Source organism: Hylobates moloch, unplaced genomic scaffold (assembly GCF_009828535.3).
Source record: "Hylobates moloch isolate HMO894 unplaced genomic scaffold, HMol_V3 SCAFFOLD_24, whole genome shotgun sequence".
Lineage (NCBI taxonomy): Eukaryota > Metazoa > Chordata > Mammalia > Primates > Hylobatidae > Hylobates > Hylobates moloch.
In genome coordinates, this window is record NW_026652299.1 from 25358244 (window position 1) to 25385089 (window position 26846).

Genomic DNA, 26846 nt, shown 5'->3' on the forward strand with positions numbered 1-26846 from the left:
TTGAAAATTACATGAAATTCAGACTTCAGTATCTGAATTTAGAATACAGCCATGCTCATTCGTTTACATATTGTTTATGGCTGCTTTCATACTACAGAGGTAGAATTAAGTAGTTATACCAGAGATCTTATGGCCTGTAAAGCCTAAAATATTTTCTGCCTGGCTCCTTACTGAAAACGTTTGTCAATTTTGATACTATTATATTTAACAATTACTGGAATCATTTTTTTCTGCGTGATTATGTTATATATTATTAGGTTCATTTATTTACTCAATTTTAGGGAGAAAGGAATTTTTTTTAAATGTTGGAAATTGGAAATGATTGAATTTTAGAATTAGAAGGATATTTAGTGTTCCTGTAGTCCCACACTGTCCAGTAGGATAACCACTAGCCAAATGTAGCCATTTAAATTAAATATAAAAAATTCTTGGCTGGGCACGGTGGCTCACGCCTGTAATCCTAGCACTTTGGGAGGCTGAAGCAGGCAGATCACTTGAGGTCAGGAGTTCAAAACCAGCCTGGCCAACATGGTGAAACCCCATCTCTACTAAAAATACAAAAAAATTAGCTGGGTGTGGAGGTGGGCACCTGTAATCCCAGCTACTCAGGAGGCTGAGGCAGGAGAATCACTTGAACCTGGGAGGTGGAGGTTGCAACCAGCCGAGGTCACGCCACTGCGCTCTAGCCTGGGCGACAGAGCGAGACTCTGTCTAAAAAACGAAAAGAAAAAAAAAAATTCTTAAGTTATATGAGTCACGTTTCAAATGCTTGGTCATCCTATGTGGCATGGTTCCTGTGTAGGACAGTATAGATTATAGATCACAGAAAGTTCTATCATTTTACAGATGAGGAAGTTGAGGTTCAGAAAAATGAAGTGACTGCTCCAAGGTATAGACAGTAACAAATTTAGAGTGAATCAGTGGCTTACTAGATAGTACAGTTGTTGTGATATTTGTAATAGAAAAGAAAGACCCCTGTGTTAGGCTATGAAACCCCCCCACCCCCTTTTTTTTTTGAGACGACCTCACTCTGTCACCCAGGCTGGAGATCAGTGGTATGATGATGGCTCACTATAGCCTCAACCCCCCAGGCTCAAGCTGTCCTCTCACCTCAGCCTACTGAGTAGCTGAGACCACAGGCATGTACCACTACTCCCAGCTAATTAAAAAAAAAAAAAAATGTGTAGAGACAGGATCTCCCTATGTTCCCCAGGTTGGTCTTCAACTCCTGGGCTCAAGTGATCCTCCTGCCTTGGTATACAGGTGTGAGCCACCATGCCTGGCTGAAAACACTTTTTTTTTTTTTTTTTTTGCTAAATTCCAGATGAGTGCAGCATAGTAACATTGAAATATTTGTATTTTGAGAGCTTAATGATTGGCTGAATGGGTGCCCTGTTTTTGCTGCTTTGCACTGATTTGCATTCATTCATTTGAGTTCAGTTTTCACTCATTTGTATTCATTCATTTTTGCAGTAAGGACATTTTTCCATTTGTACATTGATTTAGGAACATAGGAAGCTATTGGGAGAGGTTAGAAAAACTAGGGTATGCTAAGTAAAACAACAACAAAACTATTGATTCTCTGTCCAGCTATAATCCTTTTTCTATTAATGTCACCAACATACATGAGCAGGGTTGTTCTCTCATTTGTGAGCCCTTACTGTAACAAAGGTCTCAGTATGTGTGATTGTGACTTCTTTTCCCCTTAATTTTCTGGGGGAAGTGTTGAGGTGGAGATTGAGGAAATAATGTACTGAGTGCAGTGGATCAGATTGAAGATTAGCAAACCTTACAAATAGTAATGTATCTTTTTCAATGATACCTTCAATTAGTTTAGATGCTTCTGTGGTTGACTTTGAAAATAACAATCAGAATAATTTAAACATGAAGAAATAGAAATCATTATGATATGGTGTAAATCTTTGAGAGTAGACAGATCTAGATTCAAGTGCTACTCTGTTACTTTTGCCTGGGTAACCATAGGCAAGCCACTTAATCCTTCTGAGTGGATTAACGTAAGGAACTGTCATTGTTTTAAGAATAAGTGACAGAATGTGAGATGTTTAAGTTATTGTTGCTGCATAACCATGCCAACATTTAGTAGCATAAGTTAATCACCATTTTATTATTTACAGGATCTCTCAGTGAGGAATTCAAACAGGGTACAGGAGTGATAGCTCTTTTCTGTTCCACAGTGTCTGCTTGCTCATTGGCAATGGCTGGGGGTTGGAACACTTGGAGCTGGAGGATCCACTTCCCAGATTGCTTATTCATATGTCTAATGACTGAAGAATAGGCTCAGCTGGGACTGTTGAGCAGAGCACTTATGTATGGTTTCTCCATATGGTTTGGGCTTCTTAACAGCGTGTTAGAAGCTGGGTTCTGAAGGGAAGCATCCTGAGAGTGAGTCTTCCAAGGGAGCTAGATGGAAGCTAAAGGGCTTTTCTAATGTAGTCTTAGAAGTCATATAGCATCACATCTACTATACTCTGTTGGTCAAAGCAATTACAAGTCTCAAGCTTCTTCCCCCACCCCTTCTTCCCCAGAATCAAGAGAGGTGATGTAGACTCCCAATTTTTTTTTTTTTTTTTTTTTTTTGGGGGACAGAGTCTCCTGGGCTCAAGCAGTCTTCCTGCCTCAGCCTACCACCAAGTAGGTGGGACTACAGGTGCACACCACCATGTCCAGCTAATTTTTTTTTTTTTTTTTTTTTTTTTGAGACAGAGTCTTGCTCTGTCACCCAGGCTGGAGTGCAGTGGCGCGATCTCGGCTCACTGCAAGCTCCACCTCCCAGGTTCACGCCATTCTCCTGCCTCAGCCTCCTGAGCAGCTGGGACTACAGGCACCTGCCACCATGCCTGGCAAATTTTTTGTATTTTTTAGTAGAGACGGGGTTTCACCATGTTAGCCAGGATGGTCTTGATCTCCTGACCTTGTGATCTGCCCGCCTTGGCCTCCCAAAGTGCTGGGATTACAGGCGTGAGCTACTGCGCCCAGCCGCCCAGCTAATTTTTTTTTTTTTTTTTTTGTAGAGATGGGTTTTGCTGTATTGCCCAGCGTAGTCTCGAACTCCTCAAGCAGTCTGCCTGCCTCAGCCTCCCAAAGTGCTGAGATTACAGGTGTGAGCCACCATGCCTGGTCAGTCTTCTAACTCTTGAAGGGAGGAGTGTCTGGCATTAAAAGCAGCATAAGTCAAAGTTTCTAGTTGTATCAGTCTGGGTTCCTCATCCTTTCCATTTTTCTTCTACTCATTTTATGATATTGAGGAAAAGAAACACCTCTAAACTTCCTCTTATACTGTTTGTTAACAGTAGATTAGAGTTTCTCAACTTTAGCACTATTGACATTTTGGACCAGATCATTATTCGTATGATTGTCCTGTGCAATCCATGATGTCTAATGGCGTCCCTGGCGTCTCTGCACTGGAGCCAGTAGCACTTTACCCTTCAATTGTGAGAACCAAAAAATGTCTCCATACATTGCCACGTGTTCCCTGGAGGACAAACTTGCCCCTGTTTGAGAACCACTGCTCTACATCCGTGTTTCTCAAAGATATTGATATGGACCAGCCACATTAATATCACTTGTGGGACTTATTGAAGTGTTGTTTTTTCAGAATGTGGAATTGGGTCCCAAAAATCTATATTTTTCAAAAACTCCTCAAGTGATTCTGATGCACACTTAAGTGAGAGAAATGCTGATATAGGTTATCCTTAAAAGCTGAATGACTAAGAGGTATATAAATGCTTTACTCACTGGTAATATACTGGTTTCAGGTCATATTAATGGCGCAGTAGAGTTGTTAAATATACTGTTACATATTGTATATTACTTTGGGTTCCATTTCCATAGATTATTAGTGTAAATAGTATATCATTCCTGTTTCATGAAATTTTTGTTTTTTATTTTTCTCAGCTTTATTATGAAAACTTTCAAACAGAAAAATTAAAAGAATGATGCATATATGAACACATATACTTTACCACTGAGAATCAAGAGCTGTTAAAATTTTGCCATGTTTGCTTTGTGTGTGTGTGTCTACGTGTGTGAGAGAGTGAGTGCACACGTGCAAGCAGTCAGAGCTTTCCTGGTGTGTATGAGAAACAGACAGAGGGAGAGAGGAATCAGTTTTCCTGGTATGTATGAAATCCAAGTAAAAGAGAGAGAGGTGTAGGATTCTGCAGTATAAGTGCTCCCATGTGGATAGACTGAACCATTCATCTTCATGGTATTTAATCAGGATACCTTTACTCTCAAGCAGTGTTGATTTAGTGTAATAGACTGCAAAGTTTTAAAAATGCGTGCTTAGTCGAACACCCTTCTTTCCTTACTATTTAGTGGTTTTAATGCCACTTCAGTCAAATTACACTTCTCCTTTCATATAGCCTAGGACAGTGCTACTCAACAGATCGTTGATGGACTGAATACCAGTCCCTGGCCTATGAGGAAATAAGTACAGTAAATGAGAGTGAGTATTTAGTATTCGTATTTTATAACAGTTGAGAGATACTTCACCTTCTGCTTAATAATAAAAAATTATGACATATTTTTTGTGTCTTAAAAAAATTTATTTTCTAGTCACTTTTATTGTATTTGCAAACATACTGTATTGGTCTGTGTTCTAGTTACCTACTGCTGTAAACCATCCCAGAACGTAATGATTTAAAACAATAACAGTAATTAATTTTGTTCATGAGTCTGTAATTTGGGCAGGACTTGGCAAGGAAGACTTTTCTCTTTTCATTGCAGTCAGCTGTAGTGGCTCAACTGAAGTTGCTCCACTCACATATCTGGCAGATTGGTGGTGGCTCTGAGCAGAGATTCTGCCAGTGCTGAGGGCTAAGATCTCAGTTCCTTTCCACATGTGACCTGGCTTCCTTGGAGATGGGTGGCTGGATTCTGGGGATAAGTATCCCCAGACAAACCCAGTAAAAATTGTATCTCCTTTTGCGACCAAGCCTCAGAAGTCACTGCGTCATTTCTGCTATCCTCTTATTCACTGAGGCAGCTACAAAGGTCTACCCACATTAATGGTGGAAGGGACATAGACTCCACCTCTTGGTGTAGTGACAAAATTGTAGAAAATTGTTGCTGTCATTTTTGTTAAAATACAATCTGCCATAGCCTGTGATAGATTAAAAATGGAAGAAACCGGCCCTTCCCCACAGATACAACCTGAGAGGTACCACTGACCTGGTCCTACATGGCTTTAGGTTGGGCACTTACTATAATACAGTTCTAATTTAACTACTATACATTTGGAAGACACCTTATTATACCTTTATGCAGTAGACATAATATGGGGCAATGGGAGAGACAACAAAAGGCTAATAGGAAACTGGTGAATGGGTGTGTGGGTGTGTGTGGGTGCACATATGTGCATGTGTGTGTATGGTGGTTCTGTTTTTGGCGTATAGGTTTTAGCATTCACAAATCTTCTCCTGGGCTGATGGCTAGTTTTCTCAAAGGGATTACCAGTATCCTGCCTGGGCAAAAAACCTGGCTGCTAGTATTCCAGAAACCCAGTTGGGGAAGGACATTGAGGGAAACAGGCCAAAGTGATACTGATGTTTCTATATAATACATACTTTTTGAATACTGCTGAGTACAGAGCTCAGTACTAGATGCTAAGAGAAATACAAAGGTAAAGCTCCTTTTATTTGACACTTTAATGTTTAAGTAGTATTCTTATTAATATTCAAGATCTGTACATTATGATTACTGCTAATAGTGATACTGCTATTAGAAGTGGTATGGTCTAACACTTTATGTGTGTAATACTTCAAAGATTCCAAACTGATTTTCAAATATTTTCTACTGCCTTAGCTAATACATTACCTCTAGTAAGTTGTCAGTACTTAGTGTAGTACCTGGAACAGAGTGGATGCTTAATACGTATTTTATTAAATAAATAAATGAATCTTTAAGGTATGGCAGAATGATTGCAGCCTCTGCTGTCTGGCTCATTAGGTCTTGTACTTTCTAGCAGTGTGACAATGAGGGGATTGTGGAACCTATGTAGTTCTATTTCTTCATCTATAGAAATAAAGTTAATCTCTCGTTACACACTATATATAAAAATTGGTTGAAAGCATCAGGTATGAGTCCCTAAGTTGGTGTATGTGTTTTCCACTTCTAGTTTTAAAGCCCAATATGTGTGGTGAGTAGAAGAAATTGCTGGTATTAAAGGCTAGTATAAGACATTTTAGGCACTGAAGTTTAAAAATAGAATGTTGCCCGTAGGGCTAGGGCAGTGCATTATTAAATTAAGTGTTGAAATCTTTATGCCTCTTCATGCAACATAAACTTTTATTTGGAATAAATATGACATATTAAACAAAATTAAAGTTTATTTTGGTTTATTTTAAAATTTACCCTTTTGTTACAGTAGTTTTACTGATGTGTTGGTAAGAAAACAGGGTTTTCTTTTTCTCCCCAGATTAATTTGTTGTTTGCAAATTTTGACAGGACTTTTGAAAATAGGTAATGTATTTTTAGAAAGATGATGGAGGAAGAAATCCAATTGAGTGTATTTATTTAGAATAAGAGAGATCACAAATTAAGAGATGCTAATACCACAAATTTCACAAAATTCAAAAATACAGTATTTTCACTAATTAACTTTATGACACACCTCTAAACATTTGTTGATTACAGAAACTTAGATCACTTCATAAAATGTTATGTTTTAAAAATTGTTTTTAATCGAGGTAAAATATGAATAGCATACAATTTACTAAAATTTACCATCTTAACCATTTTTAAGTGTACAATTCAGTAGTAGTAGGTACATTCACATTCCTGTGGAGCCATCACCACCATCCATCTTCAGAATGCTTTTCATCTTTAAAGTATGAAATTCTGTACCCAATAAACAGCTCTCCATTCCCTATTCCACTTTTTGTCTGTGATTTTGAACATACCAGGTTCCTCATATAATGGAATTATATATAATATTTGTCATTTTGTTGACTGGCGTATTTGACTTAGCATAATGTCTCAAGGTTCATCTGCACTGTAGCATGTGTCAGAATTGCCTACCTATTTAAAGGCTGAGTACCATTTCATCGTGTGGATATACCGTATTTTGCTTATCTCCTCAATGGACACTTGGTTTGTTTTCATCTTTTGGTTATTGTGAATAATGCTGTTGTGAACATGTGTGTACAAATATCTCTTTGGGACCCAGCTTTCAGTTATTTTGGGTATATACCCAGAAGTGAAATTGCTGAATCATAGGATAATTCTATTTTTCATTTTTTGAGGAACAGCTCTACTGTTTTCCACAGTGGGTGCACCATTTACATTCCCACCAACAGTGTACTTCCAGTTTCTCCTTATCCTTGCCAACATTTGTTATTTTTCTTTTTTAAAGTAGTAACCATCCAATTAAGTGTGAGGTGGGTATCTCATTGTGGTTTTAATATGCATTTTCCTAATGATTAGTGATATTGAGCATCTTTTCATGTGTATATTGGCCACTTGTCTATCTTGTTTGGAGAAATACCTATTGAAGTCCTTTGTCCTTTTTAAATTGGATTGTTTGGTTTTTGGTTGAGTTATAGGAGTTATTTATATATTCCAGACATTAGGTTCATCTGATATGTGATTGGCAAATATTTTCTTCTGTGTTGTGTTTTTTAAAATCACTTTCTTGATGGTGTCCTTTGACATACAAATGGTTTTAATTTTGATGAAGTCCAATTTATCTGTTTTTTCTTTTGTTGCCCGTGCTGTTGGTGTCATATAAAGAAATTATTGCCAAATCCAGTGCCATGAAGCTCTATTTCTATATTTTCTTCTAAGAGTTGTGTATGCAGGGGTTTATTTCTACATCCCATCTATTTTGATGTGTTGTTATTTTTGTTTTCATTTATCCATCTCAGAAGATTTTCTGATTTCTCTTGTGTTTTACTTTGACCATTGATTACTTATGAATGCGTTAATTTTCACTTTCTTGTAAATTTTCCTAATTTCCTGTTAATAATTGATAATTTCTTTTTTTTTTATTTTTTGAGACAGAATCTCACTCTGTCACCCAGGCTGGAGTGCAGTGGTGTAATCTGGGCTCACTGCAACCTCTGCCTCCCAGGTTCAAGTGATTCTCCTGCCTCAGCCTCCTGAGTAGCTGGGATTACAGGCGCATACCACCATGCCCAGCTAATTTTTGTTTGTATTTTTAGTAGAGACTGGGTTTCATTATGTTGGCCAGGCTAGTCTCGAACTCCTGACCTCAAGTGATCCTCCTGCCTCGGCCTTTCAAAGTGGTGGGATTACAGGTGTGAGCCACTGCACCTGACCACCTGTTACTCATTTCTAATTTTATTCCATTGTGGTTGAGTAACATACTTTGCATGATTTCAGTCCTTTTAAATTTACTGATGATTTTTTATGGCCCTAATATATATTCTACTTTGGAGAATGTACCATGTGCACTTGAATAGATTCTATATATTTTTTTGTTGGTCATAGTGTTCTATAAATGTTTGTTAGATCTAGTTGGTTTATAATGTTGTTCAAATGTTCTGTTTCTTTATTTTTCTGTATATTTTATTCATTATTGAGAACGAAGTATTGAAGTCTCCTACTATTGTCAAATTGTCTATTTCTCCCTTCAATTCTGTCAGTTCTTGCTAGATATATTTTGGGACATTGTTTTTAGCTGCATATATGTTTATAATTGTCTGCCCTTTTGTTCTTACACAATAAGAATAAAACTTACTATCTAGTAGCACTTTTGGATAAATATCTCATTTTGACTGAAATTAGTATAAGTATGGTAGCTCTGTTGTTACTTTTTTTGGGGTATATATTTATATATATTTTTTATATTGCTTATGTTTTAGAATCTGAAATATGGCTTTTGTAGAGAGCATATAATTGGAGCAGGTTTTTAAAAATCCATTCTGCTCATCTCTGAGTGTTTAGTCCATTTACACTTAATGAAATTACTGACAAACTAGCACCATTTTGCAAATGTTTTATATGTCTTTGGTCCCTGTCGTTTCTCTATTCATCTATTATTGTTTGTTGTTGTATGTTGATATTTTTAAATTTATCATTTTATTTCTGTTGTTTATTTCACTGTATGTTTTCGAGAAAATTTTTTCTTTGTGATTGTCTTGGGTATTTACTTATAACTGTCTCATTGGGGGAACTGCACCTTAATTCAGTAGTATTCAGAAATTTTGCTCCTATATAGCACATCCTCCTTTCCCCTTCCTTTGTATTATTGTCATACAGATTGCATCTTTATACATTGTAAGCCTATCAACATTGTATTGCTTTATGCAGTTATATTTTAAATCAGATAGGAGGAAAAAGAGTTACAAACACAAAATGTATTTCTACCATTGTTTACATTTAGCTATCCAATTACTCTTTTTTTTTTTTTTTTTGAGACAGAGTCTTGCTCTGTCGTCCGGGTTGGAGTGCCGTGGCGCAATCTCAGCTCATTGCAACTTCTGCCTCCCAGGTTCAAGCGATTCTCCTGCCTCAGCCTCCCAAGTAGCTGGGACTACAGGCGTGTGCCACTATGCCCAGCTACTTTTTGTATTTTTAGTAGAGATGGGGTTTCACCTTGTTGGTTGGCCAGGATGGTCTCGATCTCTTGACTTTGTGATCTACCCGCCTTGGCCTCCCAAAGTTCTGGGATTACAGGCCTGAGCCACTGTGCCTAGGCTATCTAATTACTCTTAACTGGTACTTTTTATTCTAGGACAGATTGCTAGTGACAAATTATTTTAGGTTTTGTTTCTCTGGGAATATTTAAAATTATTCCTCATTTTCTAAAGCTTTGTTTTGCTACATATAGTATTCTTTTTGATAGCCATTTCCTATTAATACTTTGAATGTATCATCCTACTACCTTCTAACCTTCATGCTTCCGGACTAGATATTGCCTTGTACTGTAATTGAGGATCATTTGTAAGTGATGAGTTACTTTTCTTTTTACTCTGGAGGTTTTCTTTCTCTTTGATTTTTGACCACTTGACTATGGTATGTTTAGGTATAAATCTCTTTGAGTTTATCCTAATTGGAGGTCGTTAAGTTTCTTGGATGTGTAGATTAATTTTTCTAAGTCAAATTTGAGGAGGTATGTGCCATTATTTCTTCAAGTATTCTGTCAACCCCCTTTTCTGTCTACTGTCTTTCTCGGACTTTTATTGTGACTGTATTGGTATGCTTGTTAGTGTCTTTGAGGTCTCAGGCTCTGTTCATGCGTTTTTTTTTGTTTTGTTTTGTTTTTTTCAGTCTATTCTTTCTGTTCTTAAGACTGGATATGCTCAGTTAACTTGTTTTCAAGTTGACTGATTCTTCTGTCTGTTCAAATCTGCTGTTGTGCTCTTCTATTGACAGTGGTAGAAGGTTCAATTTATGATTATGGAAATTGAGATGTCATTTTTAAACTGTCCTTTTATTTCAAAAGGATTTTTAAATTGAAAACATTATAAAGTGGTTTCTTTTATATTTGAGGTAGAATGTATAGAACCACTTATATAAATTATTCTTTAGGGTAAATTGATCACTTAAAGATTAGTCATTTTGTGTTTTAGCTTAGTGTAGTACCTATATTTCCTGGTACCTACAATAGCCCTTTGAGTTTGGTGCTGTTATTATTTGTCCATTTCAGTGAAGCAAGTGAGGCAGAGAGAGGCTAACTAGCATAAACACACAACTGGTTATCACTGTTCTTTTCTTATTAACAGGTTTTATTGCTGTAATCTATAGAACAGTGCATAGCTGAACTGTCACAATGTCTGAGGTTAAAAGACAGTATTAAAATTTTTAATTTGCACTTATATTTACCATCACTGAAAGAAATAAGCTACATTTTATTAACATAATGAAGAAAAATTACCAAAGTATGAATTTTGCCAAGTTAAACTAATCTTGATGATAACCAGGAGATTGTGAACCAGAATGTCTATCGGGGAACCAGCCCCCAATATTTCAATGTAGGTTCTTTTCTGCTTTCCGTAAGTGTCAGCCGATCTGAGAAATAAAGGGAAAGAGTACAAAAGAGAGAAATTTTAAAGCTGGGTGTCTGGGGGAGACATCACATGTCAGTAGGTTCTGTGATGCCCCCTGAGCTGCAAAACCAGCAAGTTTTTATTAGCGATTTTCAAAGGGGAGGGAGTGTACGAATAGGGTGTGGGTCACAGAGATCACATGCTTCAAAGGCAATAAAATATCACAAGGCAAATGGGCAGGGCAAGGTCACAAGGCCAGGGCAAAACTAGGATTGCTGATGAAGTTTCATGTCCCACTGTGTACGCGTTGTCATTGATAAACATCTTAACAGGAAACAGAGTTCAAGAGTAGAGAACTGGTCTGACTAGAATTCACCAGACTGGAATTTCCTAATCCTAGCAAGCCTGGGGATGCTGCAGGAGACCAGGGCGTGTTTCATCCTTACCTACAACTTCATATGGCAGACACTCCCAGGGTGGCCATTTTAGAGGCCTCCCCCTGGGAATACATTCTTTCCCCAGGGCTGTCAATTATTAATATTCCTTACTGGGGAAAGAATTCAGTGATATTTCTCTTACCCGTTTTCAGCAATAAGAGAAATATGACTCTGTCCTGCCCGGCTCCCAGGCAGTCAGACCTAATGGTTATCTCCCTTGTCCCCTGAACATCACTGTTACCCTGTTCTTTTTTCAAGGTGCTGAGATTTCATATTGTTCAAACACACATGCTTTACAAACAATTTGTGTAGTTAATGCAATCATCACAGGGTCCTGAGGCGACATACATCCTCAGCTTACGAAGATGATGGGATTAAGAGATTAAAGTAAAGACAGGCATAGGAAATTTATAAGCATTGATTGGGGAAGTGATAAAGGTCCATGAAATCTTCACAGTTTATGTTTGGAGATTGCATTAAAGATGGGCATAAGAAATTATAAAAGTATTAATTTGGGGAACTAATAAATGTCCATGAAATCTTCACAATTTGTGTTCTTCTGCCATGGCTTCAACAGGTCCCTCCGTTCGGGGTCCCTGACTTCCTGCAACAAATGTCAAAAATCCATGTATATTTTGCTTCTTGGGTGGTTTGACCATATAGTTTATTTGTTTCATTTTTAGTTTTTTTGTTTGTTTGTTTGTTTTGTTTTTTTTTTTTTTGGTGATAGTCTCACTCTTCACCCAGGTTGGAGTGCAGTGGCTTAATCATAGCTCACGGCAGCCTCAAACTCCTGGGTTCAAGTGATCCTCCTGTCTCAGCTGGGATTACAGGTGTGTGTCACCATGCCTAGCTAACTTTTGTTTTTTGTTTTTGTAGAGATGGGGTTTTGCCATGTTGTCCAGGCTGGTCTTGAACTCCTGGGCTCAAGGTATCTGCCCACCTCGGCCTCCCAAAGTGCTGGTATTATAGGTTTGAGTCACCGTTCCTGGCCAGATTTTTTTTTAACAGCTTTATTGAGGTTAGGTAGCATATAATAAGTGACATATGTTTAGAGTATAATACTTGATGTTTTTGTTATAGAATCGATGGGGTATTGCTTAGCCAGCTGGAAACCTCTGTGGCCAGTGGCGCCTTTGCCTGAGTTTTGTTCTGGCCTGCTGGGCTTGTTCCATCCACTTGGCATGGCAGGCTATCCTTGGCTCCCGCTACCAACCTAGATCCCACACCTGCCAAGGGTGAGCCAGATGTGGAGCAGCAAGGTATGTGTGGAGCTGGGGTCCAGCCACTGTGCACAGCCAGGCATGCTGGCTGTTGCAGGGTATGCAGCTCCAGGTGTCGGCATGGGTGCTGGCTCCGTGCCAGGCTCTTGCTGGATCAAGCATACCATAAGCAGCTTCCACGGCTGACACTGGGGAATGCAGTGTGGTACGTGGAAGCTTGGAGATGCCAGGAATCACGGAGCCTTAAAGAGGGTGCCAGAGCCCTGGCGTGGAGAGTTTCTAGGTCTGGGCTCCCTGAAGCGCTGCGGCATTTCTCTCCTCCTCTCTTCTGTCCTTCTTGTCGCCCCTAGCAACATGGTGGGCAAGAGGTGTGTTTCAGCCCTGTTTGTGTTACAGCTCTTTTAAGCCTGCCATTCAGCATGTCCTGAGTTCTTGTCCTGTGTCCAGGAAGAATGAGGTATGCAGACAAGTGGAGAGTAAGCAAGACAAAGAGGAGCTTTATTGAGTGACAGAACAGCTCAGAGGAGACCTGCAGTGGGCAGCTCCTCTCTGTAGTCAGAGTGTCCAGATGAGTGTTCAGCTCTCAGCAGAGAGGGTAGCTCCACTTTGCAGCTGGCTATGCCATTGTTTCTTCAGCTCTCAGTGGAGAGGGTAGTTCCCCTTGGCTGCTGGTTGTCCTGTCATCTCCTCAGCTCTGAGCAGAGAGGAGACCCTAAGGTGGGCAGCTCCTCTCTGCAATTGGTTGTCCCATCATCTCCTGGTGTCTGGCTGAGTCTGGGGATTTATGGGCCTCAGAGGGAAGCTCTTGCTGCTTGGTCCATGGGTGGCCATGGGTGGACTGGAAAAGGCACCACAAGTTCCCACCCTGGTCCATGGGACCAGCAGCCCAGCCCCCAGGCTTCAGGCTCTCTGTGGCTTGAAGGTGGGGCTTTACCAGGGACCTGGCTGGCCTCTTCCACCCAGGAGCCTGATTCCTGCCACCGTTCATGGTGCCCAGGCTATTTGTGCCAAGGGGCACCTGCAGGCCAGTGCTAAGCGGCCCTTACCCCCTCCTTGGCCTTTCTCCTGTGCTCATTGGCACCCAAAGTCCAGAGGGGGCCAAGGTGGCAGGGGGCTGGCATGTCATTTCTGCTTCTGGTGTGTGCATACCTGGCTGTGTTGTGACAGCACCCAGGCTTGGCCTCAACTTGGCTCCACAGTCGGAGCTGACATTGACAACAGGGAGAGGCCAGGCAGTGGGAGCAGACACCTCTGAGCTTGTGAGGGCAAGGGGGGGCCTTCCTGGGTCCCCCAAGAGTGCAGAGATACCTGGGTCCACAGCTGTAACTTTAGCAGCAACATCCATGCCTGGGAGGGTGGGGCTTCTGCCTGCTCCTGGCTTCCACCAGCTCTGTGGAGCAAGGCACCGCCCTGGGCCCAGTTCTGCCTTGGGGCCCTCTATCCCCACCCCTTTGTGCCCAACATCACTGCTCCCTCACTGGTGGGGGACTTGCCCGGCCCCATCACAATGGCTCAGGGGCAGGGAGAGGCGTGGGGGCAAGGTGCAGGTAGCACTGCAGCCAGGCAAACCCTGCACAAATGAACCCTACACTTGGGGCCAGCCTTGCGAGTCCAGACTGCACCTTCTTTGGGGTGCCTGCGGGCCCCTGAGATGCAGTGGGGAGCATAATTGCCGAGGCTTTGGGCCTGGAAATGGGTCCTACCCGGCCATGCGAGGACGGGGGTGACCCAGTGGCTGCCTCAGGGACGCAGGACATAAGGGACCCACTGCCGCCACTGCTGCTCCCATAGCTGCTCCTGCTGCCACTGCTCTGGCCTCCCCACTGCAGCTGGCGTGATGGCAGTGGCTGCTCCGGATGGCCCGCTGCTGCCACCATCATTTTGACATAGGTATACATCCATTAAACCACCACTACAATAAAAATAATGAACATATCTATTACTCCTGAAAGTTTTTTTGTGCCTTGATGTAATCCCTTCTCCCACAGCTCCCGCCGCACTGGACTCTCATCCCCAGGGAACTGCTGGTCTGCTGTCTATCACCATAGCTTTGTTTGCATTTTGTAGAATTTTATATAAATGAAATCATATAGTATATATTCTTTTTTTGGGTCTAATTTGTTTCTCATTGTAATTATTTTTAGACTTGTCTGTGTTGTTGCATGTATGAATAGTTTTGTTTTATTGTATTCCATTTTATTGATATACTACAGGTCAATTAATAAATATTACATATGAATAAACCAATTCACCTATTAGTAGATGCTTGTTTCCAGTTTGGGGATATAATAAAACATTCATATATAGATCTTTATATGGATCTATGCATTTGTTACCTAGGAACACAAGGATGCTCATCAAGCAGGAATATGTTCAATTTTGTAAGAAAGTGCCAAACTGTTTTCCAACATTGTTGTAACATTTTATATTCCCACCAGTGATGAATGAGAGATGTATTTTCTCTAGATCATTTCCAGCATTTGGCATTGTCACTGTTGTGTGTGTGTGTGTGTCTGTGTGTGTGTGTTTTGCCATTCTGATAGGTAGGTAGTGATATCCCATGGTTTTAATGTGCCTGAGCCTAATGTCTCACGATGTTGAGCATCTTTTTGTGTGGTTATTTGCCATCCGTATATCTTCTTTGGTGACGTATTTGTTCACATCTTTTCCTTGTTTTTTTAATTGGGTTTTTTTCATTTAGTTTTGAGAGTTCTTTATATTTCGGATACAAGTCCTATGTGCTTTTGCAAATTTTTTCCCAGCCTCTGGGTTGTCTTTTCAGTCTCTTAACAGTGCCTTTTGAACAGCAGATAGTTTAATTTTGATGAAATCGAAAGAATGATGAAGAAAAGATTAGCCACTCTCCACTGAATTCCCTTTTTACCTTTGGCAAAGTTACATTGTCCATATATATGGGGGTGTTATTCTGGACTGTTTTGTTCCATTGATCTGTTGTCTTATCTTGACGCCTGTATGACAGTGTCTTGGTTTTGCTAGCTTTATAGTAAATCTTGAAATCAGGTAGATTTACTCCCCTATGGTGTCCATCTTTTTCAGAGTTGCTTTAGAAGTGGTAAAAGTAGATGGACATCTTTGTTTTGTTCCTGATATTAGATGAAAAGTGTTCAATTTTTTGCCATTAAGTGTGATGTTAAATATGTTTTCTGTAGATCTCCTTTATCAGGTCAAGAAGACCCAGCTGATCTCTTTCCTCCATTCTCTGCCACCTTCAGTCCATCTTTCTTGTGCTTTCTTGCTGCTGCTGCATATGGTCATGTCATTTGTCTTCTATGGCCTAAACCCCATCTCTATTTATGGTAATGGAAAAAATAAACTAAGTTTTTGCCATTTGACCTTTGAAGTTAAAACAAAGTCGGAAACAGCACGCATTATTAAACAAAATAGATTATATTAACGTTAACGGAATTTTAAATATGAAAAAATTGTATCCCAGAATTTTAATTCACCAATCACGGTGTGCATTTGCCTAAGCGCTTCTTTTTCTGTATTTATTCATATCTTTTATAGTTTGAACATCATTTATGTTCAACTCTTTTCACTTAACATAATGTATATAACTTTTTACGTATTTTTTGAACATAAAAGTAGATTTATCTTGATTTTCAAACTTTTAGAATATTTACGATTTTATAGGTACATTAAATATGTTTAAAGGAATGAATATTTTTATAGATTATTATTTATAATCCTTTTTTAAAAGAAATGGGCTCTTTCCTACTGTCAGCAGCTGTTTATACATATATATCAATTTTACTGCAACATCTTTTTTTTTTTTTTTGAGACGGAGTTTTGCACTTGTCACCCAGGCTGGAGTGCAATGGCGTAATCTCAGCTTACTGCAACCTCCGCCTTCCAGGTTCAAGCGATTCTCCTGCCTCAGCCTACCGGGTAGCTGGGATGACAGGCACCCGCCACCATGCCTGGCTAATTTTTGTATTTTTAGTAGAGACAGGGTTTCACCATGTTGGCCTGGCTGGTCTTGAACTCTGGACCTCAGGTGATCCACCCACCTTGGCCTCCCAAAGTATTGGGATTACAGGCATGAGCCACCATGCCCGGCCAGCTGCAACACCTTTCAAATGGAAAAGTAAAGATGTGATAGATAATTTTATTTGATCTTCTTTCCTCTTTTAAAACATAAAGATTTAGCATATTTTTTCCCAAAGAGAGAATTTTCAAGTAGTGAATTCTCCAGAAATTAAGAATTACTGCGTTGTGAAATGAAAAGTAGATGTGGCAAGAAGTGGGAATATGTTTGATACCTTGGTAACTAAAAATATTGTGTTAGTTTATGGAAAAATCAAGAGCTGATTAGACAGTTCACTTAAGCGTTAGGTCTATATTTATCTGGATAGATTAATACCATATTCAGATAGGTTCTCTAAATATACTGTTTTATTAACTATTGTTTATTCATTTTCGAAGACTCAGCTTATAGTGTCAGACTAATTTATTCACAGCCATAACTAGTGGAGTATGAGGCAGAAAAGCAGGCTGGGAGGAGTGCTGATTGTCAGGACCCGAAGGGTGGAAAATACACTGTTGATAGTTATGATTGCTTTATCGGATGTATTGTTTGATGGCTCCTCCTCGGCTTCTCTCTGATCCAGTAATAAACCTTATAAAACCCGGGAGATAACCAAAATGTAGCTCTATACAGTCATCTTTCATAGTTGTTTTGGCAGGTGAAGTTGTTAGGAACATTTGAATGTTATTTTTCGGCTTCAGATAATTGGAAACTAGGATGACTTAATGTTCCTCTATTGGTCTGTAGAGATTGTAGTAGCAAAGTTCAAACTACTGATACTAATTTTTGTCACAGCTATTTTTAACCTCCATAAGTGAAATGCCGAAAAGTTATAAAACAGAAACAGTGATTATTTCAATGATGACTGCTTCTTAGTATTGGAAATATTTTATTGACAAACTATCCAATCCAAAGTTATCAAACAAATTAGTAGAACATTTGAAAAATAAAAAACACTTCAGTTAATGATAACCCTTGTTAAGAATCCATAGAAATAAGACATGTGAGTAATGGCAAATTTTTCATTTTGAAGTTGGCCATTTAAAAGGGAAATACTAGACATGGTAATTTGGTTATTATACTTTAGGTTGGGAGTATGAAGAATTACCTTTGTATCTGGCTATAAGTCTGCCACCTCTCTCAGCAAATTTGAAATAATTGAGCTTACAGATTCTCACCTTTCTAAAAGTTTGCCTAATTTAGGCACTTTTTTCAGCCCAGAATTCACTCTTCTTGGAACTGAAAGAATATGGTGGGGTTTATAATTCCAAAACATTTCCCCCAGAAACACAGGAAACAGAAAAGAAGGAAAAGATGGAAAAGACGTTAAAGCTGACTAGGTGGGTTAGCTTCAAGTGCTGGTTCTCTTTTCCTGTGTCTTCACTTCATAAAATCAGGAGTTGATCATGCTTTTAATGTAATTATTTTCTGGTCAAGAAAAATACCATACAGAAAACTTTAGACTCCTCCAGTGATCTAGTTTGCAAAATAAAAATGTGTTCTTTGACCATTATGAAAGTAATTTTATACAGATTTTTCTTCATTTTCTTAAGTTACGTATAGAAGATACAATAGAAAAAAATTGTGAGTCGATATATTCTTTTTGGGAAAAAGGGAGATAATACCTTATTAAAGGAAAAATGCGTAATGACTTCATTCCTCCAGATTGCTTTAAAGAGCTTTTTGTTCTCATATGTTCTTTTAATTCTAAGAGGATGCAATCGTTATTTTTAGCATTCCTCTACCTCCCACTTATAGTAAGATATTTGAATTGTATGTATTTGTTTCAGGATTTTGTCAGCTGGGACTACAACAGGCACCCACCACCACACTCAGCTAATTTTTTGTATTTTTAGGAGAGATGGGGTTTCACCGTGTTAGCCAGGATGGTCTCGATCTCCTGACCTTGTAATCTGCCTGCCTTAGCCTCCCAAAGTGCTGGGATTACCGGCCACCGCGCCCAGCCCTCCTCCTTTTTTTAACCTCACAGCATAAGCTAGGACTTCCAGCATTATGTTGCATATGAGTGGTGAGAGCAGATATCCTCCCTTGCCTTATTCCTAGTTATAGGGGAAAGCATTCAGGCTTTAACCATTAAGTGTGAGGTTAGCTGTGGATTTTTTTGTAGATGCTTTTTATTATGTTGAAGAAGATCCCTTTATTTCTAGTTTTCTAAGAATTTTTTATTATGAATGGGTGGTGAATTTTGTCAAATGCTTTTCTGTATTGATTGAAAAGGTCATGTGATTTTTCTCCCTTAGTCTGTTAATAAGGTGGATTATATTGATTGATTGTTAAAATATTGGGTGAACCTTGTTGCACCTTTGAAATAAAACCCCCTTGGTACATGGTATGTAATTCTTTTTACATATTGCTGAATTCTGGTTTCTTGTATTTTATTAAGGGTTTTTGTGTCTGTATTCATGAGGAATATTGGTTTGTAGTTTTCTTTATGTTTTTGTCTGCTTTTTCCATCAGGATAAAATTGGCTACATAGAATGATTTGAGAAGTATCCTTTTCTATTCTGCTTTCTGGAAGAGATCATCTAGAAATTGTGTTAGTTTTTCTTTAAATGTTAGGTAGATTTTCCCAGGAAACCCTCTGTGTTTGAATATTCTGTTGGGGGAGTTTTAGAATTACGAATTCGATTTTTAAAATAGTTATAGGGCTGTTTAAATTTTCTGTTTCATATTGGCTGAATTTTGGCAGTTTATGCCTTTCATGGAATTGGTACTTTTTATGTCAGATTTATGTGTAAGTTGTTTGTAGTATTCCCATTTCAATGTTTGCAAAGTCTAGGTGGTGTCCTCTGTTTCATCTCTAATGTTAGCAATTTGTGTTTTCTGCTTCTTTGTTAGCCTTGCTAGAGGTTTATTATGTTTATTGATCCTTTAAAGAACTAGCTTTTTTCCCCTATTGATTTTCTCTATTTTTATTTTCTTTAATTTCATTGATTCATGTTCTTTGTTATTTCCTTCCTTCTGTTTGCTATGAGTTCATTTAGCTCGTTGTCTAGGTTCTTGAGGAGGGAGGTTAGATTACTGATTTGAGACATTTCCTGTTTTCTGTTATATGCATATATTGCTGTAGATTTCTGTCAGCACTGCTTAAATCATATCTCACAAATTTTGATATGTTGTGTTTTCATTTTTATTCAATCAGTGTATCTTGATTTTCCTTAAGATTTCCTCTTTGTCCAGTGGATTACGTAGACTTGTTTAGTTTCTACGTGTTTGGATATTTTTCTGTTATCTTTCTGTTGTTGATTTCTGGTTTGATTCCATTGTTCTCAGAATACATTTTGCATAATTTCAATTATTTAAATATTTAGATTTGTTTCTTAGCCCAGGATATGGTCTCTCTTGAAATGTTCAGTGGATGTTTAAAAATAATGAGTATTCTGTTGTCTTTCCTAGAGTGTTCTATAAATATTCATGATTAGATCCTATTGGTTGTTAAGTTCTCTTGTATTCTTGCTAATTTACCTAGTTGTATCAATTATTGAGAAGGGGAGTTGAGCTCTCCTATAATTGTGGGATTTATCTTTTTTTATTTCAGTTCAACAGTTTTGCTTCATATATTTTTGCAGCTCTGTTGGTTGGTACATCCACATTTAGGATTGGTAATGTCTTGGTGGCTTGACCATTTTATCATTATGTAATGCCTAATCTGTTCTTATGAATTTTATTTGTTCCCAAGTCAACTTTATCTGATACTAATATAGGTACTCTTCTTTCTGTTGATTAATGTTTCCATGATACATCTCTTTCCATCCTTGTACTTTCTACCTGCCTGTATTGTTGTATGTGAGGATAGTTTCTGGAAGACAGCATTATAGCTGGGCCATGTACCCCATCCCCAACCCCACTCCACCAATCACTGTCATTTTAGTTTCTTAGAGACAGGGTTTCTCTCTCTCTCTGACACTGGAGTACAGTGGCATGATCATAGCTCACTGTTACCTTGAACTCCTGGGCTCAAGGGATCCTCCCACCTCAGCCTCCTGAGTAGCTAGGACTACCTGTGCATGCCGCCATGCCCAGCTAACTTTTTTTTAAAATTATACTTTAAGTTTTAGGGTACACGTGCACAATGTGCAAGTTTGTTACATAGGTATACATGTGTCATGTTGGTTTGCTGCACCCATTAACTCGTCATTTACGTTAGGTATTTCTCCTAATACTATCCCTCCTCCTGCCCTCCACCCCACGACAGGCCCCCGTGTGTGATGTTCCCCGCCCTGTGTCCAAGTGTTCTCGTTGTTCAGTTCCCACCTGTGAATGAGAATATGCGGTGTTTCGTTTTCTGTCCTTCCGATAGTTTGCTCAGAATGATGGTTTCCAGTTTCATCCATGTCCCTGCAAAGGACATGAACTCATCCATTTTTATGGCTGCATAGTATTCCATGGTGTATATGTGCCATATTTTCTTAATCCAGTCTATCATAGATAGACATTTGGGTTGGTTCCAAGTTTTTGCTATTGTGAATAGTGCTGCAACAAACATACAGGTGTATGTGTCTTTATAGTAGCATGATTTATAATCCTTTGGGCATATACCCAGTAATGGGATCTTTGGGTCAAATGGTATTTCTAGTTCTAGATCCTTGAGGAATCATCATACTGTCTTCCACAATGGTTGAACTAGTTTACACTCCCACCAACAGTGTAAAAGTGTTCTATTTCTCCACATCCTCTCCAGCATCTGTTGTTTCCTGACTTTTTAATGATCGCCATTCTAACTGGCATGAGATGGTATCTCATTGTGGTTTTGATTTGCATTTCTCTAATGACCAGTGATGATGAGCATTTTTTCATGTGTCTGTTGGCTGCATAAATGTCTTCTTTTGAGAAGTGTCTGTTCATATCATTTGCCTACTTTTTGATGGGATTGTTTGTTTTTTTCTTGTAAATTTGTTTAAGTTCTTTGTAGATTCTGGATATTAGCCCTTCGTAGATAGATAGATTGCTAAAATTTTCTCCCATTCTGTAGGTTGCCTGTTCACTCTGATGATAGTTTCTTTTGCTGTGCAGAGGCTCTTTAGTTTAATTAGGTCTTATTTGTCTATTTTGTTTTGTTTGTTTTTGCCATTGCTTTTGGTGTTTTAGTTATGAAGTCCTTGCACATGCCTATGTCCTGAATGGTATTGTCTAGGTTTTCTTCTAGGGTTTTTATGGTTTTAGGTCTAACATTTAGGTCTTTAATCCATCTTGAATTAATTTTTGTATAAGGTGTAAGGAAGGGATCCAGTTTCAGCTTTCTACATATGGCTAGCCAGTTTTCCCAGAACCACTTATTAAATAGGGCCATTTCTTGTTTTTGTCAGGTTTGTCAAATATCAGATGGTTGTAGATGTGTGGTGATATTTCTGAGGCCTCTGTTCTGTTCCATTGGTCTATCTCTCTGTTTTGGTACCAGTACCATGCTGTTTTGGTTACTGTAGCCTTGTAGTATAGTTTGAAGTCAGATAGAATGATGCCTCCAGCTTTGTTCTTTTTGCTTAGGATTGTCTTGGCAACGTGGGCTCTTTTTTGGTTCCATATGAACTTTAAAGTAGTTTTTTCCAGTTCTGCGAAGCAAATCATTGTTAGCTTGATGGGGATGGCATTGAATCTGTAAATTACCTTGGGCAGTATGGCCATTTTCATGATACTGCTTCTTCCTATCCATGAGCATGGAATGTTCTTCCATTTGTTTGTGTCCTCTTTTACCCCAGAATTTCATATCCAGCAAAACTAAGCTTCATAAGTGAAGGAGAAATAAAATCCTTTACAGACAAACAAATGCTGAGAGATTTTGTCACCACCAGGCCTGGCTTACAAGAGCTCCTGAAGGAAGCACTAAACGTGGAAAGGAACAACTGGTACCCGCCACTGTAAAAACATGCCAAATTGTAAAGACCATCGATGCTAGGAAGAAACTGCATCAACTAATGGGCAAAATAACCAGCTAACATCATAACGACAGGATCAAATTCACATATAACAATATTAACCTTAAATGTAAATGGGCTAAATGCCCCAATTAAAAGACAGACTGGCAAATTGGATAAAGAGTCAAGACCCATCAGTGTGCTGTATTCAGGAGACCCATCTCACGTGCAGAGACACACATAGGCTCAAAATAAAGGGATGGAGGAATATCTAACAAGCAAATGGAAAGCAAAAAAAAAGCAGGGGTTGCAATCCTAGTCTCTGATAAAACAGACTTTAAACCAACAAAGATCAAAAGAGACAAAGACAGCCATTACATAATGGTAAAGGGATCAATTCAACAAGAAGAGCTAACTATCCTAAATGTACATGCACCCAATACAGAAGCACCCAGATTCATAAAGCAACTCCTTAGAGACCTGCAAAGAGACTTAGACTCCCACCCAATAATAATGGGAGACTTTAACACCCCACTGTCAATATTAGACAGATCAGCGAGACAGAACGTTAGCAAGGATATCCAGGAATTGAACTAAGCTCTGCACCAAGCAGACCTAATAGACATCTACAGAACTCTCCACCCCAAATCAATAGAATATACATTCTTCTCAGCACCACATTGCACTTATTCCAAAGTTGACCACATAGTTGGAAGTAAAGCACTCCTCAGCAAATGTAAAAGAACAGAAATCACAACAAATTGTCTCTCAGACCACAATACAATCAAATTAGAACTCAGGATTAAGAAACTCACACAAAACCACTCAACCACATGGAAACTGAACAACCTGCTTCTGAATGACTACTGGATAAATAAAATTAAGGTAGAAATAAAGATGTTCTTTGAAACCAATGAGAACAAAGACACAGTGTACCGGAATCTCTGGGACACACTTAAAGCAGTTGTAGAGGGAAATTTATAGTAGCACTAAATGCCTGCAAGAGAAAGCAGGAAAGATCTAAAATCGACACCCTAACATTACAATGAAAAGAACTAGAGAGGCAAGAGCAAACACATTCAAAAGCTAGCAGAAGGCAAGAAATAACTAAGATCAGAGCAGAACTGAAGGAGATAGAGACACAAAAAACCCTTCAAAAAATCAGTGAATCCAGGAGCTGGTTTTTTGAAAAGATCAACAAATTGATAGACCACTAGCCAGACTAATAAAGAACAAAAAAGGGAAGAATCGAATAGATGCAATAAAAAATGATAAAGGGGATATCACCACCGATCCTACAGAAATACAAACTGCCATCAGAGTACTATAAACACCTCTACGCAAATAAACTAGAAAATCTAGAAGAAATGGATAAGCTCCTGGACACATACACCCTCCCAAGACTAAACCAGGAAGAAGTTGAATCTCTGAATAGACAAATAACAGGCTCTGAAATTGAGGCAATAATTAATAGCCTACCGACCAAAAAAAGTCCAGGACCAGACAGATTCATAGCTGAATTCTACAAGAGTTACAAAGAGGAGCTGGTACTATTCCTTCTGAAACTATTCCAATCAACAGAAAAAGAGAGAATCCTCCCTAACTCATTTTATGAGGCCAGCATCATCCTGATACCAAAGCCTGGCAGAGACACAACAAAAAAAGAGAAGTTTAGACCAATATCCCTGATGAACATCGATGCAAAAATCCTCAATAAAATACTGGCAAACCGAATCTAGGACCATATCAAAAAGCTTATCCCCCAAGATCAAGTTGGATTCATCCCTGGGATGCAAGGCTGGTTCAGCATACACAAATCAATAAACATAATCCATCAGCTAAACAGAACCAATGACAAAAACCACATGATTATCTCAATAGATGCAGAAAAGGCCTTTGACAAAATTCAACAGCGTTTCATGCTAAAAACTCTCAATAAACTAGGTATTGATGGAACGTATCTCAAAATAATAAGAGCTATTTATGACAAACCCACAGCCAATATCATACTGAATGGGCAAAAACTGGAAGCATTTCCTTTGAAAACTGGCACAAGACAGGGATGCCCTCTCTCACTACTCCTATTCAACATAGTGTTGGAAGTTCTGGCCAGGGCAATCAGGTAAGAGAAAGAAATAAAGGGTATTCAGTTAGGAAAAGAGGAAGTCAAGTTGTCCCTGTTTGCAGATGACATGATTGTATATATAGAAAACCCCATCGTCTCAGCCTAAAATCTCCTTAAGCTGATAAGCACCTTCAGCAGAGTCCCAGGATACAAAATCAATGTGCAAAAATCACAGGTATTCCTATACACCAATGACAGACAGCCAAATCATGAGTGAACTCCCATTCACAATTGCTACAAAGAGAATAAAATACCTAGGAATCCAACTTACGAGGGATGTGAAGGACCTCTTCAAGGAGAACTACAAACCACTGCTCAACGATATAAAAGAGGCCCAGCTAATTTTTAAAACATTCTTTTTTGTAGAAATAGGGCCTCCCTCTGTTTTCCAGGCTGGTCTCAAACTCTTGTCCTGAAGCAATCCTCCCACCTCCCAAATTGTTGGGATTACAGTCGTGAGCCACTTTACCCAGCCCAATCACTGTCTTTTAATTGTGGAATTTTACTTGGCAAGCGTCTCCTTGTCAACATAGTAAGACTTTTTTCCCCTATGTTATTTTTATATTTATGTAACATTTTTTACTTTGAGCTTTAATTTTTTGAAATGAACAATCTATGAGAGTTCAGCTCGTTATTATCACTGATTTGAAATACTATTTTTATTATATTTTGCTTACTCATTGTTCATACTGCTTACTACTTATTGCTTACTCATATTCAAACATCCCAAATACTAGTCTTTCTTCTAGTTTAATGTGTTTCCTTTACCTAATTGTCTTTAAGACAGAAGTATTACGTGTTTTAAAGTTTGAATCCTTAAATGCCTGAGTGTTTTAAGAGTTTTTTTCTCCTCCATGAATGTTAATTTTCTAGGTATGTAAGTCAGTGTTTCAAAGAATTTTCTTTCACAACTTTGAAGGTACAGCTTCATTGTCTTTAAACATCTAGTATTGCTGATATCACTGTGATTTCTGTTGTTTTATAGGCCATCTAGTTTTTATCTCTTAGGTTAAAAATTCAGAAGCAAAGATTTGTCGCCTTTTCTATTTTGTTTTCTTAGGAATAATAACAATAATAGTATTAGGTTGAATTTTGAGGATGGTTAAAATGAAGGGTATTTTTTTTTTAACTTCTCGGTTTCCCCAACATCTAAAGTTTTTTAAAAAAGGGAAGGGCCTGCCAAAGTTAAATAGTTTTTCCTCCTGTCGTTATTCTACAGTGTTTTAAAATACTTGCATCAATGAGTAATATCCAACTTCCTGAGGCAGCATAATCTTCCCGCCCCTTTTGGCTACTCCAAAGTTTACATATTTTGAATTGGAATATGACTTCCTAAAAAGCTTGTGTATTAAATCTTCTGGATGGAGCAGTTAAAAAAAAAAACCTCTTCTTCAAAGCAGTGGTAACTTTAGTTTGATGATGAACTATATGTATCTAACTTATACCTACAATTCTTATTCTGGTGTTTCAAAATTTATAACTCTTTTCCACCTAAGTTTTAATTGAGAAATATATAATAACTTTGCCTTTTAAACTACAGCTTATATTTTACCAACCTTTTATTTAGTGAATTTTTTTTTTTTTTTTTTTTTACTTAGACTTTGTGTGGACAGTAATGACCTCACGTTTCCGATTGCCTGCTGGCAGAACCTACAATGTACGAGCATCAGAGTTGGCCCGAGACAGACAGCATACTGAAGTGGTTTGCAACATCCTTCTTCTGGATAATACTGTACAAGCTTTCAAAGTCGATGTAAGTATTTTGTGTCTTTCAAAAAATAATCTCTGGCTATAAGTCTGAATTTAGACATATGTGTAAACTAGGATTATTAAATTATAGTACAGTTTGAAAAGTCTTATTCAGGTAAAAAAGTCTTTCTGGTGCAGGATTGTATTAGGTGCATGCTGTCATTCAAACTGGATCTTTTAAAAAAGTGTTGCTCACTGGACGTTGTTGAGAAACCAACAGTGTGCATTATGATTAGTAGAGCAGATCCATAGTATGTGTGTGGTTTTCATAAGTGTGCTTGAGGGTGCCTGAAAAGAATTTGTTCTTCTAAATAATTTATACATATTCATGGTAATTTTACTTGTACTGTCTGTAAGTAAAATTTTTGCTAAACAAAAATAAATGACAGCCCTGATCTTATCTATCGTCTGAAATATT

At 38.4% G+C, this 26846-nt stretch overlaps 1 protein-coding gene across 6 annotated transcripts in view; it reads left to right on the forward strand.

The window, feature by feature from the left end:
• PTPN4 (protein tyrosine phosphatase non-receptor type 4) overlaps window positions 1-26846 on the forward strand; it is a 224592-nt gene that overhangs the window by 30096 nt on the left and 167650 nt on the right. For 5 of the 6 annotated variants that reach the window (XM_058434299.1, XM_058434298.1, XM_058434300.1 and 2 more), the window contains exon 2: window positions 26278-26432. In XM_058434299.1, coding sequence (XP_058290282.1) covers window positions 26295-26432 — 138 coding nt within the window. In that variant the 5' untranslated portion in view covers window positions 26278-26294. Of the gene's footprint in view, window positions 1-26277; window positions 26433-26846 lie in introns of those variants that run through there. The other variant, XM_058434301.1, reaches the window with a different exon arrangement.